This window comes from Phyllostomus discolor, chromosome 12 (genome assembly GCF_004126475.2).
Source record: "Phyllostomus discolor isolate MPI-MPIP mPhyDis1 chromosome 12, mPhyDis1.pri.v3, whole genome shotgun sequence".
NCBI classification, from domain to species: domain Eukaryota; kingdom Metazoa; phylum Chordata; class Mammalia; order Chiroptera; family Phyllostomidae; genus Phyllostomus; species Phyllostomus discolor.
The window spans coordinates 73,517,762-73,539,825 of NC_040914.2; the positions used below are offsets into that span (position 1 = coordinate 73,517,762).

Below are 22,064 nucleotides of genomic sequence, written 5' to 3' on the forward strand. Positions count from 1 at the left end.
CCCGCAGACACACAGCCGACCAAGCACCGTGGGCTCAGAGTCCACCCGGGACCAGCTCCCGCCGCGCACGCCCACCTGTCGGACGCGCGTGCGCAGCGCGCGCCCGGCGCGCCCGGCCTACCCGCGCCCCGCGGTGTGCCACCAGTGCGCAGGCGCGGCGGCCGATGCGAGTGTGTAAGTGCGGGCGAGAAGATGGCGGCAGCGGGGGAAGCAGCGTGAGGAGTCGGGCGAGCGACGAGGTTCATTGAAACGGGCCGCCATGGCCCTCCGCGGCCCACAGGTAGCTGCCGGCCCGTGCCCTTGGCGGGAAGGGGCCCCAAGCCACGGGCAGGTGGGCACCAGGGCGGGAGGCGGGCGAGCTCCCGCACCCCGGCCCTGAGCGAGCGTGTGGGAGTGGGGGAGGGCGCCGGGACACGCTGCCCGGGACTAGGCCCCGAGCCTGCCGCCGTCTCCGCGCGTCGCCTGCCCGAGCCGCGGTCCGCCCCGCGCCAGAGCTCGCCGCTCCTTCGCCTCGACGGAGCAGCGGAGAGAGGGCTGCCGGGACAGCTCGGAGAGGGCGTAGGGGGGAGTGAAGGGGTTAATCTCCGGGCTGGACAGTGCCGACTGTGGAAATCGTGCCCGTGCGGTCCGTAGATTCAGCCCGGGGTCTTCGGGAAGTCCCCGGGGCAGCAGATCCATTCAAGCACTCCCATGGCCTCTGCCCGGAGCGACCCACCAAGATTTGGGGTTGCCCTGTTTTCCCCGTGCCCGCAAAGGGTGCTGTCTCAGCCTGATTGACCACTGCGGGCTTGCTGGTTTTCTGGTTTTTAGATTCAAGTCATTAAGGAGCAGCCTTAGGTTACTGTTGCAAAGAAAACTCGAAGCAAGCGGCCAGGACTGTACTTTTACTTGCATGTGACATCTTTTGCACGAATCCATCTCAGCCTGGCTGACACTAACAGACCCTGTTACAACAGTATCTAAAGTTTAGGGGACGTTTATAATAATTCCGTAGTGAAAGAAAATAGAAAGCACCTTTCGATTTTAGACAGATGTATATGTAGAGTTTAGCTCGTATTATCCCCCCACCCCCATTACAGATACTCTGGGTAAAAATCGATATGCGATATTATTTGTCAAACTTGTTGTAGACCTCTGATTTGTTGACATCTAATCCGTAGAAATTATTGCATTTTTACACCATCTCAGTGTGTTTTTGTATTAAATACGGGGAAATGAAACAAAGGAGTTAGTTGGTAAACCGGTGGCCAGTAAATCCTAACCCTTTGTTAATCTGTTGGTTTCTGTTGCCCTTTTGGAAATGAAGTCGATTTTAATAACTTTTAATTATTGCGTGTTGTGGAATTTAAAATGCGAAACCTAATTTTTTTTAAATTAGATCTTTACAGGGAATTTCAGTTTCATTAAACTTTTGGTACTTGAGTTTGCACTAGAAGTTTGCCACTTTAACTTTTGTTCATGTGTTGTCTGCTTTTAAGTATTTAGTGTAGTCCTTTGCACAGAAAAGGGGCTTCGTATTTGAATAAGTTTTAGAAATGTGTAATTAAAATATTTTAAGAGATTTGGTATTTCTCTTTTCCTCAACTTAAAATATTCATGTAAATAGCTTTAAAAAATAAGCATGAACCAATACAGGGTCATTGTGTAATAGAATATTCATAGTGATTTTGAAATGAAAAAGTATGTTTAGGCACAATTCACTTTCATTATTAGAAGCACCAATCAATGCAAAATTGACTGGAATATTAATTAGCAATGATAATATGTAAATTTAATTGTTGTAATTTTATTTTTATTCGCTGTCCTCCTACTGTATTCATGTTTTATACAACACTATGGCCTATACTCATCTTTATAAAGTTGAAGTGATAAAAGTTAGCTGAACATAAAAGGTAGCAGCACTTTGGGGTTACTCTTTTAAAGTATGGTTTAAAGGATACTAAGTTGTTGCATGGAGTGGTTGGCAAAGGAATAGTATGGTTTCTCAATTTTTTAAAAAATATAGTAATGAGGTTAGATGTAATAGGGTTTAATGATTGGGTTGTACTTGAGTCAGGTTGAGCAATTTAATAAGTTTGTTTTATTCAGTTATCTGCTGTCCTAAGGCTCTTTCAGCCTCAAGAGCCATTCATTCATTAATTCAACAAATATTGATTGAACACTTACCCTGTGCCAAGTGCCATAATATGCATATTGCTTGTTTACTATTGGGAATGACAACCAATTAAGGTTACAGTTTTAAGACTCTGTGTAGGTTATATCTTATTTCCCTACTGTTGATTGAATCCTGTTTCCGGGATTGACAGGAAACAGTGAAACATGCAAAACTCAGGAACATTTCTAATGCCAATAGCTTTCAATATTTTAATGTGCTTTGACAGTCAAAATGTAAGTACATCTTTAGTTTATGAGTATTTGTTGTTACAAGGGTTCTGATTAAATTATTTGGGGCAATTTATTTGAACAGACCAGCTCTGCCTTAAACTGGAAGACATTTTGTGATCATTGCAGTTATTTATAGTGAAATCCCCACAATAATGTTCCCTGTACCCTGATTCGATATTATATGGCTGCTATTGTCTTGCTCTTCTGCAGCAGCCTCACCCCAGTCTTTTCATTACCTTGAAATAGTAGGGCCTGCACATTTTGAACTACGGAACTTCTTGGATCCAGTTTTCAGCATATGGTGGAGTGTCACTGCATTGTTGTTGAATATCTTTATATATGGCAGTTGTGTTAGTAATTCTCAAAAATGTCTCAAAAGAGACATTTAAAAAAAAACTTTATCTATTTTTAGACAGAGGGAAGGGGAGGGAGAGAAACATAAGTGTGTGGTTGCCACTGGCACACCCCCTACTGGGGACCTGGCCTGCAACCCAGGCATGTGCCCTAGACCGGGAATTGAACCAGTGACCTGTTGGCTCACAGGCCAGCCCTCAATCCACTGAGCCACACCAGCCAGGGCTCAAAAGACACATTTTTATTGGAGTCTCACATAGTGAGTAACTGAAGTAAATAAAATTATTTGAATACAGGATGGTCGGAGATACTTTGTTTCCTTTGCATAGTGACAGCAAATTATTGAAACATGTCCTAAGACTAATTGTGCTATTTAAAGTTTATGAGTGAATGGTTATTGCCTCTGGTTTCTGCAGACCAGCAGTGCAGATGAGCTGAATCCAGGGCTTCACCCTCATGCTCTGGAGCCCATCTCATTGGGACCAGAGGGTACTGAGTACAGTGAATAATAAGTGGACCTGCCTCGGTCTAAATTCCTCTCTAGAGCAGAGGTTAGGATATATGTTCCAGGGCTTGCTTTTTTTTTAAAAAAAAATGTGGACCTGATATGATTTACTAGTGTTCCTGTAGGAAAAGTTAGAGGAGGAAAGGATTACAAAGCCTAATGATTTTTTTTTTTTTTTAAATCCTCACCCAAGGACATGCTCATTGATCTTAGAGAGAGGGAAAGGGAGGGAGGGAGAGGAAGAGAAGCATTGATTGGTTTCCTCCCATATGCGCCCTGACCTGGGATAGGATGACACTCCATCTAACTGAGCCGCACTGGCCAGGGCACAAATCTTAATGATTATCTGATGCCAAGCCTAGTGGCGCATTTACTTTGTACATTGCTCAGAATATAGTATTCAGGTAATTGGAAAAAAGTTGTATCATCTCTACTCGAATTAGTTACATCAGGGTTATTTTTTGTTTTTACAGATTTCAGACATGTAAGTACTTGCTAATAATGGATCTGGTTTTTCAAGTGGCACATTAAAGGTGGCTGCTGAGGACACTTCTTACCGAAAATATATTAAGTATGAAAAACAGGAACAATTTTGCTTTTGAGCTTGTAATTAGACTGTTGCATTTGTATTTACTGCCACACATGCAAGAATCACTTTGGCACAAAACAAAATGTGTTTGCAATGGAATTTACTGGCCTTAGGCCATTGGATTACTGTCGTTTGTCACTTTAGTGCTACTTCAGCAGTGTAAATGTTCATTTCCAAAGACTTACATGTGCTTGGACTGCAGTTTTCCTGTTTGTTGAAGTGATTTCCCAAAAAGTCTTTCTGTGACCATTTCTCACCATACAGGCTGGATTAAAAATTTGTGTAGGCATAATAAAGGTAGCTCATGGGATATGTTCATAGTATTTGTTTCAAGAATCAGAAATTGTAGAATCTATCAGAAACCTAGACTTGGAATCTTCAAAATACAGACTTTTCAAAAGCTGGCTACTTTCTACTTGAAAGCTCCTCAGCCACGACCCAATTTTTGGCAAAGGACCTGAGAAACCAGAAGCTGTCAGCCAGTTAACTCCATTCTGCTCCCTGTCTTAAAACGTGCTATACTGTGGTTGCCCCCTCCTGTGAATAGGAGGTAAGTGAAGCATGGTTTGGGGCTGTGAGAGAAAGGAAATGCAGAGAATTAAAGTGTGTATTCCTAGGTTTTTTCTTTCTGGCTCACTTGAGAATTGTTAGGTGACAGTATACACATAGAGTGTTGGGTCAGTGCCCGCCACCAGGTGTCCACGTACTTGGAATGACTGCTCTTGTGGTGTTTGTCTGCAGCTTTATTGGTTATTGTTCTTCAGATCACTTCTCAATTTATTTTTTTAGTATTAGCTCGAGGGCCATCTCCTAAGCCTGCCCTCTCATATTCAAGTGTCTCACAACCAGTGCACTAGAAATGAAAGTGCATCCTAATAGACGGACTGGAGGCCCTGCTATTCTGCTCCTTTCATCTGTGTTTACTGGATGCATAAAGGGTGTGCCCTTCCTCTCTCCTGGCAGAGCCGTCTTAAAAGTATCGAAAAATTCAACGTGATAGCTCCAAACTTATATTCTCAGTGGAGCTACTGTGAAAAAAATACATGTTTAAATATTAATCAAATAATGTTAGACATATCGTGTATGCCTGGCTGTAAAGAGACTGAATGTAGGAAAAAAACAGAAATTGAGACTGCCCCTGTCACTGGACGGCTGGCTGGGGCAGGGAGTGCCATGCACAGTGTAGCCCCCACCCCCCACCCCAGCTGTAGTCCTCAGCTGAGATCCACTGGTTGCGCTGGAAGTAGTGGGGAGGGCTTTTCGGACTATTTCCTCAACTTACTCTCCTCACTGTTGGCAAAAATGGAAGTTTACCATTATTGCAAATACGTGTCAAAAATACCTATTTTTATGTTTTAATGTGTTGAATAAAGCCGGGTGTCAGTATACAAGGTTGATTACATTTTGCAAGCCACAGGCCTTGTGAACTGGAGCTGCCCAGGAGCACTGGATATATGGTTCTGCACGGGAAGATTTGATGTGCCTTTGGTCTAAGGAGGTGTTACTGTCTGTGATAATTGTTTTCGCATAAGCATAGTGTCCTTTGCCCTGGATGTAAGCAGTACATTTAAATTTTTGTTACATTCGTGCAAATTTAGTCATGACCAATTAACTTGTGAATTTATTTGGTGTTCTGATAACTGTCAAGAGAACACTGTAAAAGAACACTAGGATTTCTAGTGTTCTTTTTCTTTTGCATTTCTCCTGTTTAGACAGTTTGTAACTCTAGATGAGGGAAGCAATGCCTCTCTTGAGAGACTTTCATCTTACCTCATTAAAATGTATACTCTCCCTATTTCTGAAAATACCAATCTTTTTCCTTTTGATAGGACATTGTGCAGGCTTTGGGGAAATAGAAGAGAATTTGAAAATGAAGTTTAATTCTAGAATTTTGGGAGATTCTTGCCCAGTGTGGTAAAACAAACAAAAGACTTCTGTTGATATTTTAAATAGAAATTCCCATTCAATGGCTACCAAGATGTGTATGTTTATTTGAGACCTGGAGTAGACCTTCTGGGTAGATCTGATAATTGGACAAGGAAGAACATTTTTATTATAAGACATTAAGCATTACAGTAGTTGACACGTGGAGAATGTTGTGCAGTGTAAAAACTGTATGGTTATAAAAGTGGCCATGGCTGGTTTGATCCTTCCAGCAACTCTAACATTGTTATTACCATTTCATACAAGTAAAGTAAGACTCAGAAAGGTTGTCACTTTGTCACATGGCTTTTCAGTGAGTAATTTGGAAGGCCTATGGACTTCCAAATTCTTTGCCTTTTTTACTTTGCCAAACTGCTTTTCTAGAATTGATTGTTAAAAGGATAACGTTTTGTCTTGTGACTTCCCATAGTAAGCCCTCAGTGAAAGTTTATGGTGAACAAATGAAAGAAATAAAAATTTAAATGTTTAGCCCTGGCTGGTATAGTTCAGTGGATTGAGGGCAGACCTGTGAACCAAAGGGTCACCAGGTTGATTTCCAGTCAGGGCACATGCCTGGGTTGCAGGCCAGGTCCTCAGTAGGGGCATGCCAGTGGCAACTGATGTTTCCCTCCCTCTCTCCTTCCCTTCCCTTCTCTCTGAAATTAAATAAATAAAATCTTTTTTAAAAAGATTAAAATGTTTAAAGAAGTAATACGTTACTATTTCCAAGTGTTACTAATGTGGTACTAATTAATTACTAAATATTGTGTGGAGTACATTTTGATATAAGTTCTTGTGTCTAAATACGAAATAAAGACATGCCATTTCTAAGACATGAAAACAATACAGAAGTAGTCAAAAAGTATACATCATTCTCTTCCTTTCAGATCCTTAATCTTCAGTTTGATATATATTTCTGTGCTTTTTTCTCTTGGGCATTTTTGGGGTTGCTGTTTTATTGTATTGTAATACAGTCTATTCTAACTGAGCTGAACTTTTTGGAGCAAGTCTTGTTTTAAAAAATACTGAAGGCATCTATGCAAATACAGTAAGTTTTCTTATTTTTACCCAATTTTGCATGGGAATGGAGCAAATATACTGGAAGTTAAAGTGGTTCATTGGGACCCAGTATACCGAGGACTGTGGAAGTGCTGTAGAAATTTCTGAGTAAGAAATTCCTGAGTAAGAAATTTCTCCAAAGAAAATGTCCAAATGATTTTTTCTTTAAAAGAAATGATATTTTGAAGACATTCAGCTCCTTAATTATAGCAGTCATGCTTTCCCGTTTTTCTATTGTAAAAGAGGTCTGATTCAAATTCAAATTACTGTCTATCAGTCACTTTTTCACTAGAGAAAATTACTGAGAGGAGAAACCTTTTGTTGGTTGGAGAGGTTGGTAGGTCACCAGCCTGAGTGAATATTGGGGAATTGGGCAATTAACATGGCTGTTTGATCCCGTATCTTCTCCAAAATCTGGTGGTATATCCCCCCCCTTTGTTTTTATCAAAATACTGCAATAGGTAAAAAGAAAGCACTCTCACCCCACACCCCACTTCAGGTCCACCTCCCCAGAGACAACCACATTCAACCATCCACTTCTAATAAAATGCAAAATTAGGTCTTCTAAGGGTAGCTTTCTTTTTCATTTGGAATGAATTTGTAGGACATCAGACACTTACTGAAAAGTACATATAAAGGCCTTTGTATCTTTCATGATTGTTCAAAGATATTTGGTGGCTGGACATTAGCAATGTGGAGCTGAAAAGAGAATTCCTGTGCTTTAGAAGTTCAGAGTAGTGGGGAGAGACAGGTGAGTCCTGTTTCAGGGTGGTAATTCCTGCAACAGAGATGTGAACAACGTAATGAAAAACATTCATTCATTCAGCAAATAGTTATTTTGTGGCTCCTGTGTACCAGGCACTGAGGATTGGAGTCAGGAGCAAAAGCAGTCGTTATCCCTCCCACCAGCGAGCTTGCTGTCTAGTGAGGAGACTGTTGCTAATCAGACAGTCACAGTAATGCATCTGTTACTCCAAACTGAGAAATGTGTCTGGAAGGAAGGGAACAGTCTGTGGGCATGGCCTGGGGAAGTCAAAGAAAGGTTCCCTCAGAATTGGTGCCGTAGCTGAGAGCATGAAACAGTGGGGACAGCATGTGCAGTGGCCCTGTGACTGGAGGGAGTTTGGAGCATTTATGGAATCAGAGAAAGCCCACGTGCCTTGAGCTCAGCGCTGGAGGTGGGAGGGTTCTTGGACTTTTGACTAGGGAGTGTGTAGTAGGTAGATATGGCACAGTCCAAGAGATATTTAGATGTAAGATGGATTGGGAAGGAAGACTGAGTGTCAGGAGAAGCTGGGAACATGTGTTTTCTAGAAAGGTGACATTTAGAGGGAGGCGTGAGGACAAGGGAATGTTGGGAAGAACATGGGAAGGAACAGTCTAAAAACCTGCAGCATGTTTGGGAACTGGAATAGAATTGTGGCTGATGGATGTACAGAGTGAAGTGATGGGCAGGAATCGGAGGAGAGGTGAAGGACCTTGATAGTCTAAGCCAAAGACTGTGTTTGATCTTGTAAAGAGGTGGGTGTCTGGGAAACCACACGGTTTGGTAAGTGGGTAGTACCATGCTGTATTAACATTGCTGAATGAGATGATTGTACAGGGCAGTTGTGGCTTGTCAGGGTTATCACTCTTTGTGCTCTCCTCCAGATCTGGGAGTGTATTCTTTGCTCATCTCAGCACCTCAAGCATCTTAAACCCCAAAACTTTGAGGGGGAAGGGTAGGGCATTCTTTTGGGGACCTCTGAGGCAGATTAATGCAAGACATATAGCCCTTGAATGTCATCAGTGGTAATTGGATAAAGTCTTTAGGGAAGATCATTTGGGGACATTATTTCCTTTATTTTTTTAGAGGAGCCATCTTTAAAAACAAGTATTTGTTTCTTGATTATGTGCCTAGAAAATAAGAAAATAGGAAAAATGTATAACCTAGTATATCCCACGACTCTGAGATGACTGTTAGTACAAGTGTGGGCAAAAGTAGGTTTATAGTTAGTATGGAGAAAGACGTGCAGGTTATCATTATTACAGTAGCTTTATTAACTCAAAGGAATGGCACAATAATAATAAGACAAATAATGTAAATAAATAATAATACAAGAATAAGTTGTTCCGTGTACTCATAACTGTAACTTGCTCACCCTTGTATTTTGAAATGCTTCCCTTCAGTGTCTTTTGTAGTAAATTTTAGACATTTGGGATCATTTTATATGATAGTATTTAAGTTATGATCCTTGGTCATGGCCTTCTCCACATGTTGAGTAGGGATTCTTGTGACCAGGTCCCAGGTCTGTGTGTTTGATGACTTCCATAGGTTATCTTAGCCATACTCAAGTTTCAGAGACTCCATGTGGTTTTGTTTATAGCCTTTTTCACATAATCTGTTGATCACTTTCCCATGAATGGGATTAATGAGATCATATTTTGGACAAAATTAAAAAAAATTTTATCCTCAACTGAGGACATTTTTTTTATTGCTTTTAGAGAGGGAGGAAGGGAAAGAGAAAGGGAGCAAGAGAAACATCGATGTGAGAGAGAAACATCGATGGGTTGCTTCCCATACGTGCCTGGACCCAGGGACCAAACCCGAAACCCAGGTATGTGCCCTGACCGGGAATTGAACCCGAGACCCTTCGGTTACGGGATGATGCTCCAACCAACTGAGCCACACCAGTCACTCTGAGAGGTAACATTATCAAATTTTGGCATTGAGTGGCATGAACTGTAGAAACAGAAGCAGCTGAAAAACCTGTAAGTTTTTAAGATCCACCATATTGGGTCTTTACAGTGAGATTTCCGTTTGTTGAAGTTCATTGACTAAATGATCAGTCCCCTTTCATCAAACATTAATTCACCTCTTGCTGTATGCTAGGGCCTGTGTTGGAGTTGTAAAGCACAATTACAGGAAGCTACACAATGTTTCCCAAAGCCACGAGATGCTCTGCTGATGACTGCTGTGCTCCATGTTATGAAGCAGGACCTTAATGGACAGTATGGGAGCAGCACAGATTCACCACAGCCCATTTTCACCAGGACTCTCTGGTGTCCCAGAGACTTGGAACTGACTTTCTGATTCTTTTTGAAGCCTGGTTGTGGTCAAAATCTCTTCAGGGATGTATGCACGCAGCCAGCCAATTTGACATCAGAAGTTTTTGCTCCTTTTTTTGGTTGCTGGTCATGGATTTATCAGCTTAAGAAATTCTTGCCTCCAATTTTTCATAAACTGGTGCTAAAATAATTACTCTTGTTTCCATCTTGGTTCTTACTGAACTTGTGGCTTTTCCATGCCGCAGCTACAGTGTGAGTTAAGTGCCAAGAGCTTAAACTTTCTTTTTCATATGTGACTAGAGTTCTGTTTAGTGAGAAAGAGATGAAATAGCATTAAAAAAATCTTAAAAAAGCATGCTCTTCAGTTTTGGCTGGAAGCTTACCTTGAACTTGAACTTGACATACAATGATACTGTAGCAGTATTCTAGTAGTGACTAGACTGGACACAGTTGTTAAACAAATGAGTTTTTTTTTCTTTTTAAGGTGGACAGAAAGTAAAGTACATTGCTATTTTGTTTCTTTGCCGTTGATTTCTTCTTGGGTGATAGATTTGAGTCAGCTCTGTTAATTAGTTCATCACTTCTGTATGAAAAAGGAAAGGAATCCCGTGTGTGTGGTGTGCATGGTGAGCTTTGAGGGCCCTGTGGACTTCGTTCTGTTGGTACTCCGTCTTTTCTCCTACGGTCAGTCGGCGGGTGGAGGAGGCCTCCGTCCTGCCGGGCCTGTGTGGGCCCTGTGCCCAGAGTGGTGGAAGGAAGACATGGCCCTGCTTGGCGAAGGGGAGCACCACGCAAATGGGTGCCTAACTAGAGCTTGGCAGGTGCTCTCCAGTAGCAGTTCAGGGGCCTGGGAGTGATCTGATTGGCTCAGGAAGGTTTTTTTGAGTATCATGTGGTGTGGTTCTCCATTGCCCCCACCTCTCAGCACAGCATCTTGCCTTAATTGTGTGTTGAATGGATAAGTTAATTGAAGGAGGGACCAGTTGAAGGAAATAAAGAGAACAGCTGGTTGTCAGTGGGTTCAGGACTGCGTGTGGGTTTGTTTTGGCGTTTCTGGTTCTGGCAGTGAAGAACAGGACCACAGCATACAGAACCATAAGGGATAGGTTTGCTCTCCATAGAAGAGCTAGGCTGCTGCTCATGAAGTATTCAGATTGATTATGGGTTTTGCATTAAGAAAACATGGATGATCTCTAAGCTTCCTGTAAGGTTTTTCATAGCTCTCTTTATCCCTGTTACATAGTTTCTTAAATTCAGGTGACTGACTTGTGTATCAGATGATTTGTTTGGTTTCATTCCTTGAGCCATTATTTAAGAAATAATAGTCCCGAGATCAGAGGATATTACTGATACAAATAAAACGCTTTCACCATAGCTTTCCCATGCCCAGTTGGTGGGCCACAGCAGTGATCTTTTGTTGATCCGGCCAGAGCATATGCCCGTATCCCCCAAATTTGAGAGCCACAGAGACGTCAGCTTTCAGGTAGGGCCTAACTGTGTGTCAGCGATGAACTTGGAAAGAGAACTTTACAGTTGGCTTGCCTCCATTATTTTTGATATTTGCTACCTTTATCACCTTAGATATCCCAGCCACTGTCATCATTTATTCCTCTAGTTTTTGGGGGGGACTCAGCAATGTGTCATGCACTCTGCATACAAAATGAGTAGGAACAAGTCATGTCTGCCTGAGACCCTCTGCTCTAGACATGCTGCTTTCCTCTGCCCACGAGCAGCTTGCATCTCGTGGTTTTCGATCACTCTGTCGACATTTTCTCAGGGATGGCTGCTTTACTGCCCACTTTCTAAAGTTACAACCTGCTTCCCTCTTGCCATCTTCTTGCCATGCTTTGTCTCCAAAGCACTTACACCTTCTGATACCCTGTGTGTCTACTATTCTCACATAGTTATTTTACCTATTTTCTGTTTCCCTTACCAGAAGGTAAGTTTAGTTAGGGCAAAGATTTGTATGTTTTTTTTGGCTGATACATTCCCAAGGCCTAGAACGTAAGTGTTCAGTAAATATTTATTGATGACTAAATTAATGAAAGGTATAACACAGTTTATCTATTCATGAAGTCCACAGTTGAATGTGGAAGAGGCTAATCTGTTAAATCCAGAGCAAGTAACTCAGTAGCTTTTTTAGGAAAATAGTTTGCAAACGTGGGACTCATGGGAGGAGCACTCAGCCAGCAGGGGCCAGAGAGAAGGCACTCAGTACAAGAGATCCCATGTACACAGTGGCGTGGAAGTGCATGGAGACAGCTGCAGCACAGGGCTGTATGGGGGAATGTGGCAGATGAGTCTGGAAGGGTAGAAGGAAGGAGCCAAGTCCTTAAGGCTTTTGCATGCTCTGCTTGAGCCTTTTATCCTTAAGAGGTCCTGTGCGCCTTGAAAGGCTGTTCCTAGGGACCAAAATAATCAGATTCACATTTTAGAGAAAGCTCTGTGGTGGCCTCATGTGGTTTTGGTTTGGAGGCCAAAGGGTGAGACTCCAAGCAGGAAGACCAGTTAGGCACCTGCAGTGATCCAGTTGAGAACTGCAGAAGGTCTTCAACTCTCAGGCAGTGGCAGCAGGTAGAGGAAATGAAAGCTTTGGGATAACCAGGATGCATGGGGAGCTAGGCAGCTTCATTGCAATGGATTTGTAGTAATGCATTTTCTTTGTTAATAAATTGGCTTATGTTATTTTGTAAAGTGTTTACCACCTTGTATTGTGAATATTCTTCATAATTAAATGTTTCTCTACAGTATTATTTTTAAGTACTGCAGAATATTCACAAGCTCTATTTTTTTAAAGCTTTTATTTATTTATTTTTAGACAGAGGGGAAGGGTGGCAGAGAGGAAGAGAAACATCAATGTGTGGTTGCCTCCTGCACACCCCCCACTGGGGACCTGGCCCTCAGCCCAGGCACGTGCCCTGACTGGTAATTGAACCAGTGATGCTTTGGTTCGTGGGCCAGCGCTCAATCTACAGAGCCACACCAGCCAGGGCCACAAGCTGTATTTTATGCATACTGAAAACAGTATTGTTTGGCATTTTTTGACCCATTTTTAATTTTATTTATTTTTCTTTAATTTTTTTTCCAATTACAGTTTACATTCAGTATTATTTTGTATTAATTTTAGGTGTATGGATCCATTTTTAAAGTTTTTGATTGTGGGTTGATTCTCTTAGAGCTAATTAAAGTACAACATAGTAAACTGAAAGATGAATGGTTTTAATTCATTAATTATTTGGGTGCACAGTGGGGGATATATTTTGCTAAGTAATATGGGAAAATAATTACTGTTAATTTAAAACACTGCTTCCTCAGTGGACGGGGCAGATCCTTAGCTGTCAGCACCCCTTTTACGCTGCTTTATTTTAAGCAGGTAGTAATTTTGTAGCTTTTACTGCTTCTACCAGTTCTAAGTAACTTTGGTTTTCATTAACAACCGAAGCAACTCATTAAGGGAAACATTCTGTATTTCCTCCTTAAAATTGGAAGGACAGGGTTTATATACTAGCTAACATAAGTACTTGTTAACTAGTACTATAGATTTTCTAAGGTATTTGAAGAGACCATTGACAATGACTAGCAAATTAGAAGAAAATCATTTATGTAGTCTCACTTCTTTTTTCCTGAATGTCTTTTAAGAGGAAGCTCTGATTTAGTGATGCACTTTCCTTTCTGGTAGGTGGCTTTAGTAGCCAAGCTTTTGTTGGTTTGGTTCCAGCATATTTCATTGAGTGAAAAATCCTGTAGAAGAGTTGCACTTTCAGGTTTTTGCCTGTGTAGCACTCTGTTTAATGAAATGCCAGAATTTTGGTTCATTGTTGTTGGCAGTCGTTGTCTGTGTGTAGTGTGGGGTTCGAGTAGGTGGTCAGGGCAGTTATAGAGGCTGAGCCAGGGGCCAGCAGTCCAAGGTGGTAACCGGGGGATGATGGCACAGAGGCTTCAGTGCGGGCAGGCACCTTACAGTTATAACGGAACGAAACGCAGGTACCGCCGTGCTCAGTGGTTTAGGGGGTGTTTGCTGTGCACCACTCATAAGGGTGTTTGGACTGAGGAACCAGAAATCTTAAAACAAAACAAAACAAAACAAAACCCAAAGTGTGGGTGTTCATACTTTTTTTTTTCTTTTTTGGGGGGGGGGGGTGTTCATACTTTTAAAGAATACTCTTTTACTTACGTAAGTGGAAGATTACTACTATGGCCCTTGGCCTTCGAGGGCTATTTTTGGAGTACAGCTTCATCCCTCTTATTTATAGTTGTGCATCAGTTAATTAATTTGTGCATGAATTTAAAAATCAACTGTATTGTGGTATAATTTAATTAAATGTACCCATTTTAAGTTTGCAGTCGATTTTTGACAAATGTATACACCAGGGTAATTACCACAACATTCAAGATACAGACTGTTTCAGTTGCCCAAAAAGTTCCCTTATGCCCCTTTGCCATGAATCCCCACCTGTACCCAAGCAATTACTAATCTGGTTTTTGTCACTATAGGCTGTTTTCCTTTCTAAAATTTCGTTTCTGTGGACGTATACAGTGTACTCTTCTATCTTGCTTCTTGTTCTCGGCATCACATTTTTTAATTTCATCCGTGTTGTATGTAAGAGTTATTCCTTTTCAGTGCTGAGTAGTATTCCATTATAGGGACACATCACAATTTGTGTATCTCTTCACCTCTTGGTGGACATTTATTATTCCAGTATTTGACTACTGTGAATGAAATGGTTGACTACATTCACGGACAGGTCTTTGTGTGGACATATGTTTTCATTTCTCATGGGTAAGATAACTAGAAGTGGGCTTTTTGGACCATACAGTATGTTTTATTTTACAAGAAACTGCCAGACTTTTCCGAGGCAGCTATATCATTTTACATGGCACCAGCCGTGCATGAGGATTCCCCCTTTTTCCACACCCTCATCAATACTTGGTATTGTCACTCTATTGTGCACCAATTTAAAAGGAAATAATTTTTTGTCCACCAGGATATGAGTCCATGTTTATGACAGAAAAGTGAATCTAAGTGCAAATAGGTAGTTCTTAATGAAATACAGTCTTTTTTTTTTTTTTTTTTTAAGTTTAACCACAAAAGAGAGGGCAAGAAAATGCTTTCCTATTTATTTTTAGAGAGAGGGAAGGGAGGGAGAGCGGGAGAGAAACATCGATCTGTTGCCTCTCACAGGCTCCCACTGGGGACCGGGACTGCAGCCCAGGCGTGTACCCCGACAGATGTTCCACCAACTGAGCTGTGCTGTTAGGGCAGAAATGGGTTTTTAAAAGTCTAAGCAGCCCCGATACTTTCTGATCACATCCATGATCTGCTTTGCCCACCCGCCCCCTCCTGCCACCTTTTTTTCCTCGTAGATTTAAAATTTTAAAAGTTGACTTTTCCTTAGTTAGGGAGACTGTGTGATCAAAATAGGTAAAGCTTTCTATAAAGCGTAATTCAGTTTCCCTGATGATATTTAAATATTATATTTAAAAGTCAGGTGTTATATCTTGATTATATGTAAAGATTGTATTTAAAGATGAAAATCATACTCCTGGCTGGAACTTCTTGGGTAATTGTTAAAAACAATAAACACCAGTCAGGGCGGTCCTGTTAAATTTTTGTTGTATGTGGACATTATCGTTTCTTATCCTGAGAACTTTATTTGTTGTGGCTTTTCTCTTTTCATTTTCCTGAATTCACTTGTTGAGCAAAGCTATTTTAAACACCTACTATGTGCTGAGTACTGCGTTAACTGCTAGTGATAAAAATGACTTTAACTTGGTTCCTGTTTTGGAGGCGTACATAGTATATGTACAGTGAATTTCACCCATTTCAAATGCATAACGTTTGATGAATTTAACAAATGTATATATTTTTGTCATCACCTCCACAGGCAAGATAATCGTTTCTACCATTTCCATCACTCCCAGAAGTTCCCCAAAGTTTCCCTTGTGCCCCCCTGCAACCTGGCATCTCATTCATCCCTGGCCCCCTCAAAGATAGAACTACAGTTGATCCTTGAACAGCACAGCGGTTAGAGCTCTGACTCCCATTGTCAGAAGTGGTGTATAACTTTTTTAAGATTTTTATTTATTTACTTCTTAGAGAGAGGGGAAAGCAGGGAGAAAGACAGGGAGAGAAAGATCAGTGTGTGAGAGAGAAATCCATTGGTTGTCTGTTGAATGCCGCTGACTGGGGAACCTGGTCCACAACCCAGGCATGTGCCCTGGACTGGGAATTGAACCTGTGACCCCTTGTTTTGCAAGCCGGCACTCAATCCACTGAATCACATCAGCCAGGACAAAAATCACATATAACTTTTGACTCCCCAAAATTTAAGTTGCCTCAGCCCTCAGTGTCTGAGGACTCCCAGCCACGGATCAAAAACAGCACAGGTATTTATTGGAAAGAAATCAAGTTAAGTAGACCTGTGCAGTTTGAACCCCTGTTGTTCAAGGGTCATACTTTTTCAGGTTCTTTTGTAGTGACTTCTGCTTTTTCTTTCCTCCCCTTCTCTCCCCTCCCCTCCCCTCACTTCTCCCCACCTCCCTTCCCTCCCCTGATTAGTACCGAGATGTCTATGTGAAAATAGGTGGAATCTTGAACTTTCACTAGGGCTGCACCAGATAACCTGCACTGAATTCATTCCCTAATTTATCAGCTGTGTTCCAGGTGATAAAATTTCTATATAGCAAGTTATTGAGTAATTGGGCTGTGTCTTTTATCTTGCTGTTTAGTACTAGTTTAGAGCAAATCAAGTTAAAATTTAACTGCCATTGTGTAATGTAATTCATGCAGATGTGGGCAGTTGGTAAAATTAGTGTTCTGTTAAATGAATCATGTTTTCCGATTTGGAAATGTAGCCTATCAAAACAAGGTTTAGCTCAGAATCTCCATGAAGCACCTAACGTATATCTAGCAAACCTATTAAAATTCCTACTTTGAAAGGTGAGAGGGTATTTTTAAAATTTTTTATATTTATTTATTTTTTCCATTAGCATGTATCCCTCTCATACCCTTTTCCACCTACCTGGAGAGGATTACCTTTTGATAGGACCTTAATAGTCAGAATGAGTTACATAGACTATACAAAAATAGACATTAACTTGCAGTACTTTGAGTTTTGAATCCTGAGAAGAAGAAACGCTGTTTGTAGCAGTGGCTTGTTACACAGTCTATCCATTTTCAGGACCCCTGTGCCCCAGGAGAGTAAAGCAGAATTCTGCTACAGCCCAAGTCAAGGAACAAGCCTTTCTCTGCCTCCCTCTTTCTTTTGTCTTTTTTTTTTTTTTTTTTTTGCCATTTGTAACAGTTATTGCAACTTGCAGTCCACTTGCACTGTACAAAACTATAAATGTCACTGTGTCCTGAACCCTGTGTTTGTCTAATTCACAGTTTATTCTCATAAAGTAGCACAGTTCACTGTGGATAGTTGGTGCTCAATGCACATTGTTAAATCAACGAAATTTCTGCTGTGCATTGAGTGTTTACACAGTGTTATCCTCAGATGTCCACTCAGACATTTTCCAAAGTTGAAAGCTCCCTGTGATTGTTCGGTAGATAGGTTTAGTTATCTGTTAAGTATGGGACCATGATCAATAGAATTTAGTAAAGAAATTAAAATGGTTTTTTATGCAAGTATTGACCTGATTTTTTACTTCATTTATTTTATTGACATATAATTCACATACCATAAAATTCATCCATTTAAATAACAAGAGTTGTGCGGTTTTGAAACATTTCATTACAAAAACCTCATACCTATTAGCAGTGTGCTGCCCCTCCCCCCATTTCCCCTCTTTCCCCCGTCCCTGGCAACCACAATCTACTACCTGTCTCTAGGGATTTGCCTCCTGTGGACGTTTCATATGAATGGAATCATACAAACTTGTGACCCTTTGAGGCTGGCTTCTTTTACTCAGCATCATGTTTTCCGGGGGGGATCCATGTGGTAGCCTGTAATTTGTCTGAGAATATTTCTAAACCTGTGTTTCTTAGTCATTGTTAGGTCCAGGAGATCCTTTTGGAACTGGGAAGAACTTTGGAGGTTGCCTAGTGCAACCTCATTTTAGAGATGAGATTAATTTAAGGTTTTTATTACTTAGAACAGTTTACTAGTCCTTAATGTTTCTCATATCCCAAATTCCGTTTCCTTGGGTGGGGAAACCAGGGAGGAGACAGCTTTGTGTTTCTCCTTGGCTTCTTTTTAGCTGTGACTTGGTTTTGTCATCTCACCCAGTGAGGCTTGGCTTTAGGTCTGTACACGGAGTTGTTCCTGGATATGAGGTCATAGTTGTCCGACCACCGTGGAACATGCAATGTACATACAATGCACATGCAGCAAAGTGTATTGATCACTGCCTTTGCATTGTCATTTTTACCTTAGAGGCTGCTCTCCTGTTTCCATGAGTCCTTTTGAAAGCAGAGGTCATTGATTTGGTGGCACCCTGCAAATGTATTGTTGCTTCTAGACACAAAGTTTTGGAAGTTTGAAGACTCAGCATGCTATGCGCCAGTGCCCCCTGGTGCTGTGCTCTAAAGTGGTGTTTTCTGTGGCCCTTCCATCTATGGGGAACCTGCAGGGGGCCTAGAAACACCTCTCCTCCTTCTCACCTTCTTTGGGCTGAAAATCTTTGCGTTTCCTCTAGCACAAACACTGGTATTTACAGTTTTGTCCAGCCCTTTCCCCAGGGTTTACTAACCCAGGCCCTCTGACACTCTGGCCTCTGATCTCCTCCAGAAGACAAACCCAGCACAGCTCCGCCCAGAGGCTGTGCTTCACTGCAGTGTCTTGTTTCCATCCCAACTGTGTTGTGGGCATGCCCCCCTTTTCCTGAAGTATTTCTTGCATGTATATATTTCATGTCCTTCCTAGAAAGGATCAGAGAGAATAATCAGACACAAGAACAGTGGGAGTTCTGAAAGGCTGAGCTGGGGTCAGTTGCAGATGAGGGGGAACTGAGCTTTGTTCCTGCTGGTGGTGAAAAGCCACTCTACCGCTCAGGCTCGCTTCCGTAAGGGGTATGGGGAGGTCGGAAGGCCTCGTGGTGTGTTTCCCTGACTGCAGGCCTTTCCTGTGGGCGTCATCAAAGCAGCTGGGAAAGGAGCTCTTGATGTACCTTTCTTGACTCCATTTTTCATCTGGCATTGGCAGGGTTGCTTAAAACCTAGGTCAGTTTCCAGCTTTGCCTTTCTTGTGTATTTGAAGAAGAGTAGGGTTATTAACGACATGAATATTTTTGTAAGGCGTTGTGGCAGACTGAGGAATGAACTTCAGGCACTTTGTTTTGTTCTATCCTCATAGCACCCATTTACTGATCATCTGTGTGTGCTGAGCCCTCCACCAGGCTTTGGAAAGGCATGTATTTATTGGGTTGGCCAAAAAGGTAGTTTATTTTTTTCTGTGAAATAAAAGACACATTTTTCATTTTCACCAATAATTTTATTGATTTGGATATTTTGAGTGTGTTGGCTATCTCCTGTGTGGTATAATGTTGTTTTCAATTAATGTCTTGATTTGATCACTGTCAGCCTCAATTGGTCTACCCATCGTGGAGCATCGTCCAGCAAGAAATCTCCAGCACAAAACTTCGCAAACCACTTTTGACACATCTGATCAGTCACAGTGCCTTCTCCTTCTCCATATGCTGCACAGAATTTGTATGTGTTTCAGTTGCGTTTTAAAATAACAAAGCATAATGTGCCAAAAATGTTGCATATTTTCTTCCATCTTCCAATATTAAAATGGCTACACAAAAATTCACCAATTTTGATAGATTTTTTTTAAAAATGCACACTGATGTTTACATTTGTTAGACAGCTGTTATAACAGCTATCACAGTACAATCTAACAAAATTGTTTCGAATGAAGTTAAAGACAACTAAGTGCTACTAGAGAGCTGTCATACAGAAAAAACCAAACAGACTTTTTGGTCAACCCAATACTTGTAATTCCTATTGTTTAATCTCCCATGCGAATTTACCATATTTTTCCATGTATAATGTGCTCCTGTGTATTAATGACACAGAAGCACATGTTTTGTGTGCATTCTACACAGGATTATTATAACCATGGTATGCAGCCATACTCGTGTATGATGCACACCCTTATTTTTCCCTCATTTGGGCAAAATATGGCAACCGTCATATGTTTCATCTCACTCGGCTCTTATAGGGCAAAGTAATTCTTGTGGTCAGTGGCATTTTTTTTTTCCCACTGACTATAAATCCTGTGAGGTCAAGCACAGAATCTTTTTTTTTACCCAAACAATATTTTTAAACTAAAAATTGATAAGATATGTTAATCCTCTAGAAGAAGTAGAATGTTTCACTCTTACATAAAAGAGAGAGAGTAAAAGGTTTTTCTTAACGGTTTACAGCTTTAGCTTTAAAAACTTGTTTTTTGGAAATAATTTCAAATTTACAAAGGTTACAAAATAATAAAAACAGTACAATAGTACCTCCTTATCCCTCATTTCTTCCATGGACATGTGGGGAATACTCACTCTTCCAGGAAGTAGAAATCCCAACCAAAACTCCTCAAGGTGGTGAACACCTTGCAGAGATGCTGATGACCATTGGTACCAGCTTCTTCTCAGTCCCCTGTTATCTCAGTCATAAAATTGAAATAACTGTATCTTATATTGGTGAAGAATAACTGCTCACTTTCATAAACTTGTGCATTTTAAGGATTGAAAATAAATCTGTGACAAGAGGATGTGATTCATATATATTTTGATAGATTTGTTTATTGTTACATGAGCCAAGGTTAAAAGAAATTACATTGGAGTTTAAAACAGCTCCGGTTTAGCCATTTGTCAAGTGTTAAAATATTTTAGCATCGCATAATTGGTAGTTAACAGTTGTTTATGGTGTCTTTTTTGTAATAAATATTTTCATCAAGTTCTAATTTTTTGTCAGTCAGTTCTTGAAGATAACACAGATGCAAACTTAACAACTTCTCTGCAAAATGGGTATATATGTATAGTTGTACAATGATTTTTGTTCATTTACTTTTTACAATTAATTTTTTTATCCTCACCTGAGGACTTTTTTTTTATTGCTTTTAGAAGGAGAGGAAGGGAGAGAGAGAGAAGCATCGATTGGTTGCCTCCTGTACACACCCAGACTGGTATCGGCACCCGGACTGAGGTTGCCTATGCCCAGGACAGGGATCAACCCTCAACCTAGGTATGTGCCCTGACTGGGAATTGAACCCGCAACCTTTTGGTTATGGGACAACGCTCCAACATACTGAGCCACACTGGCCAGGGTGACTTTTTACGCTTAATTTTTGACTAGATAAGGTATTTACGTGATTCAGAACTAAAAACTCTGAAAAGATGTACACTAAGGCACAGGTGGCAAACACAAGGCCTGCGGGCCAAATCTGGCCCTCCACCTTGTTTTATCCATCCGGGCATCTTGTTTCTACCCAGTGGCAGCGCTGAGCTCTCAATGAACTTTTAAAGAGTAGTTACATTTATACAGTCCTAAAATTGCATTCGGCCCTTGGAAGGCAACTGTGAGGCTGATGTGGCCCCTGGTGAAAATGAGTGTGACGCCCCTGCTCTAAGAACTCACCCCTTCTTCACTACCTTTGCTTGGTTTCCCTGCAGCTCCATGTAGGTAACGGTTACATTCCCTTTGTGGTTCTTTTCCCACTATCTCTTTATGCAAACACCAGTAGCTATTTCTTCCTCTCTTTTTTACCCCCAAAATACTTCCTTTATTTAACAGTATCTTCAAGATTTCTCACTACCCATACATGAAATGCTTCCTCATTTCTCCCCCAGTGAATTTTTAATCAGATTAAAGGTATGTAACTGTGGAGAAATTATTGATAGAAGTTGTAATAAAAGTACATTTAGAATCTGTAGCAAACTTTTTCAAATAATACTTTAAAAATAAAGAATTAAGTAAAAAATAGTACAATTGCAAGTGATGCGGGGGGAAAAGTCTTTCCCTGGAACCTTTCTAAGTGTTCTGTCGGCCGGGAGGTTGCTCCCAGCCGGCTAGTGCAGGAAGTCTGTGCGCGCCAGGAGCTTGGGCTCATGTTTCTTCCTCTGCTCCTCCTTCACCCTCTTCTCCATCTTCCCTGACACGTTTATTAGACTATTTGGAATTTTAGTTCTCTTACTGGATTGACAAGATCACTCTTCTAAAAAGACTTTAGATTGTATATGAACTCAAATAAGAAGGTGTGCTTA

At 41.1% G+C, this 22,064-nt stretch overlaps 1 protein-coding gene across 5 annotated transcripts in view; it reads left to right on the forward strand.

Moving 5' to 3' along the window:
• The first annotated feature begins 137 nt into the window (after nt 1–137).
• USP10 (ubiquitin specific peptidase 10) overlaps nt 138–22,064 on the forward strand; it is a 59,905-nt gene continuing 37,978 nt past the window's right edge. Inside the window, exon 1 of one of the 5 annotated variants that reach the window (XM_028501693.2) lies at nt 138–280. In XM_028501693.2, the coding sequence (XP_028357494.1) occupies nt 260–280 (21 nt within the window). In that variant the 5' untranslated portion in view covers nt 138–259. Of the gene's footprint in view, nt 332–21,025; nt 21,046–22,064 lie in introns of those variants that run through there. The other 4 variants (XM_036012295.1, XM_028501694.2, XM_036012296.1 and 1 more) reach the window with 4 other exon arrangements.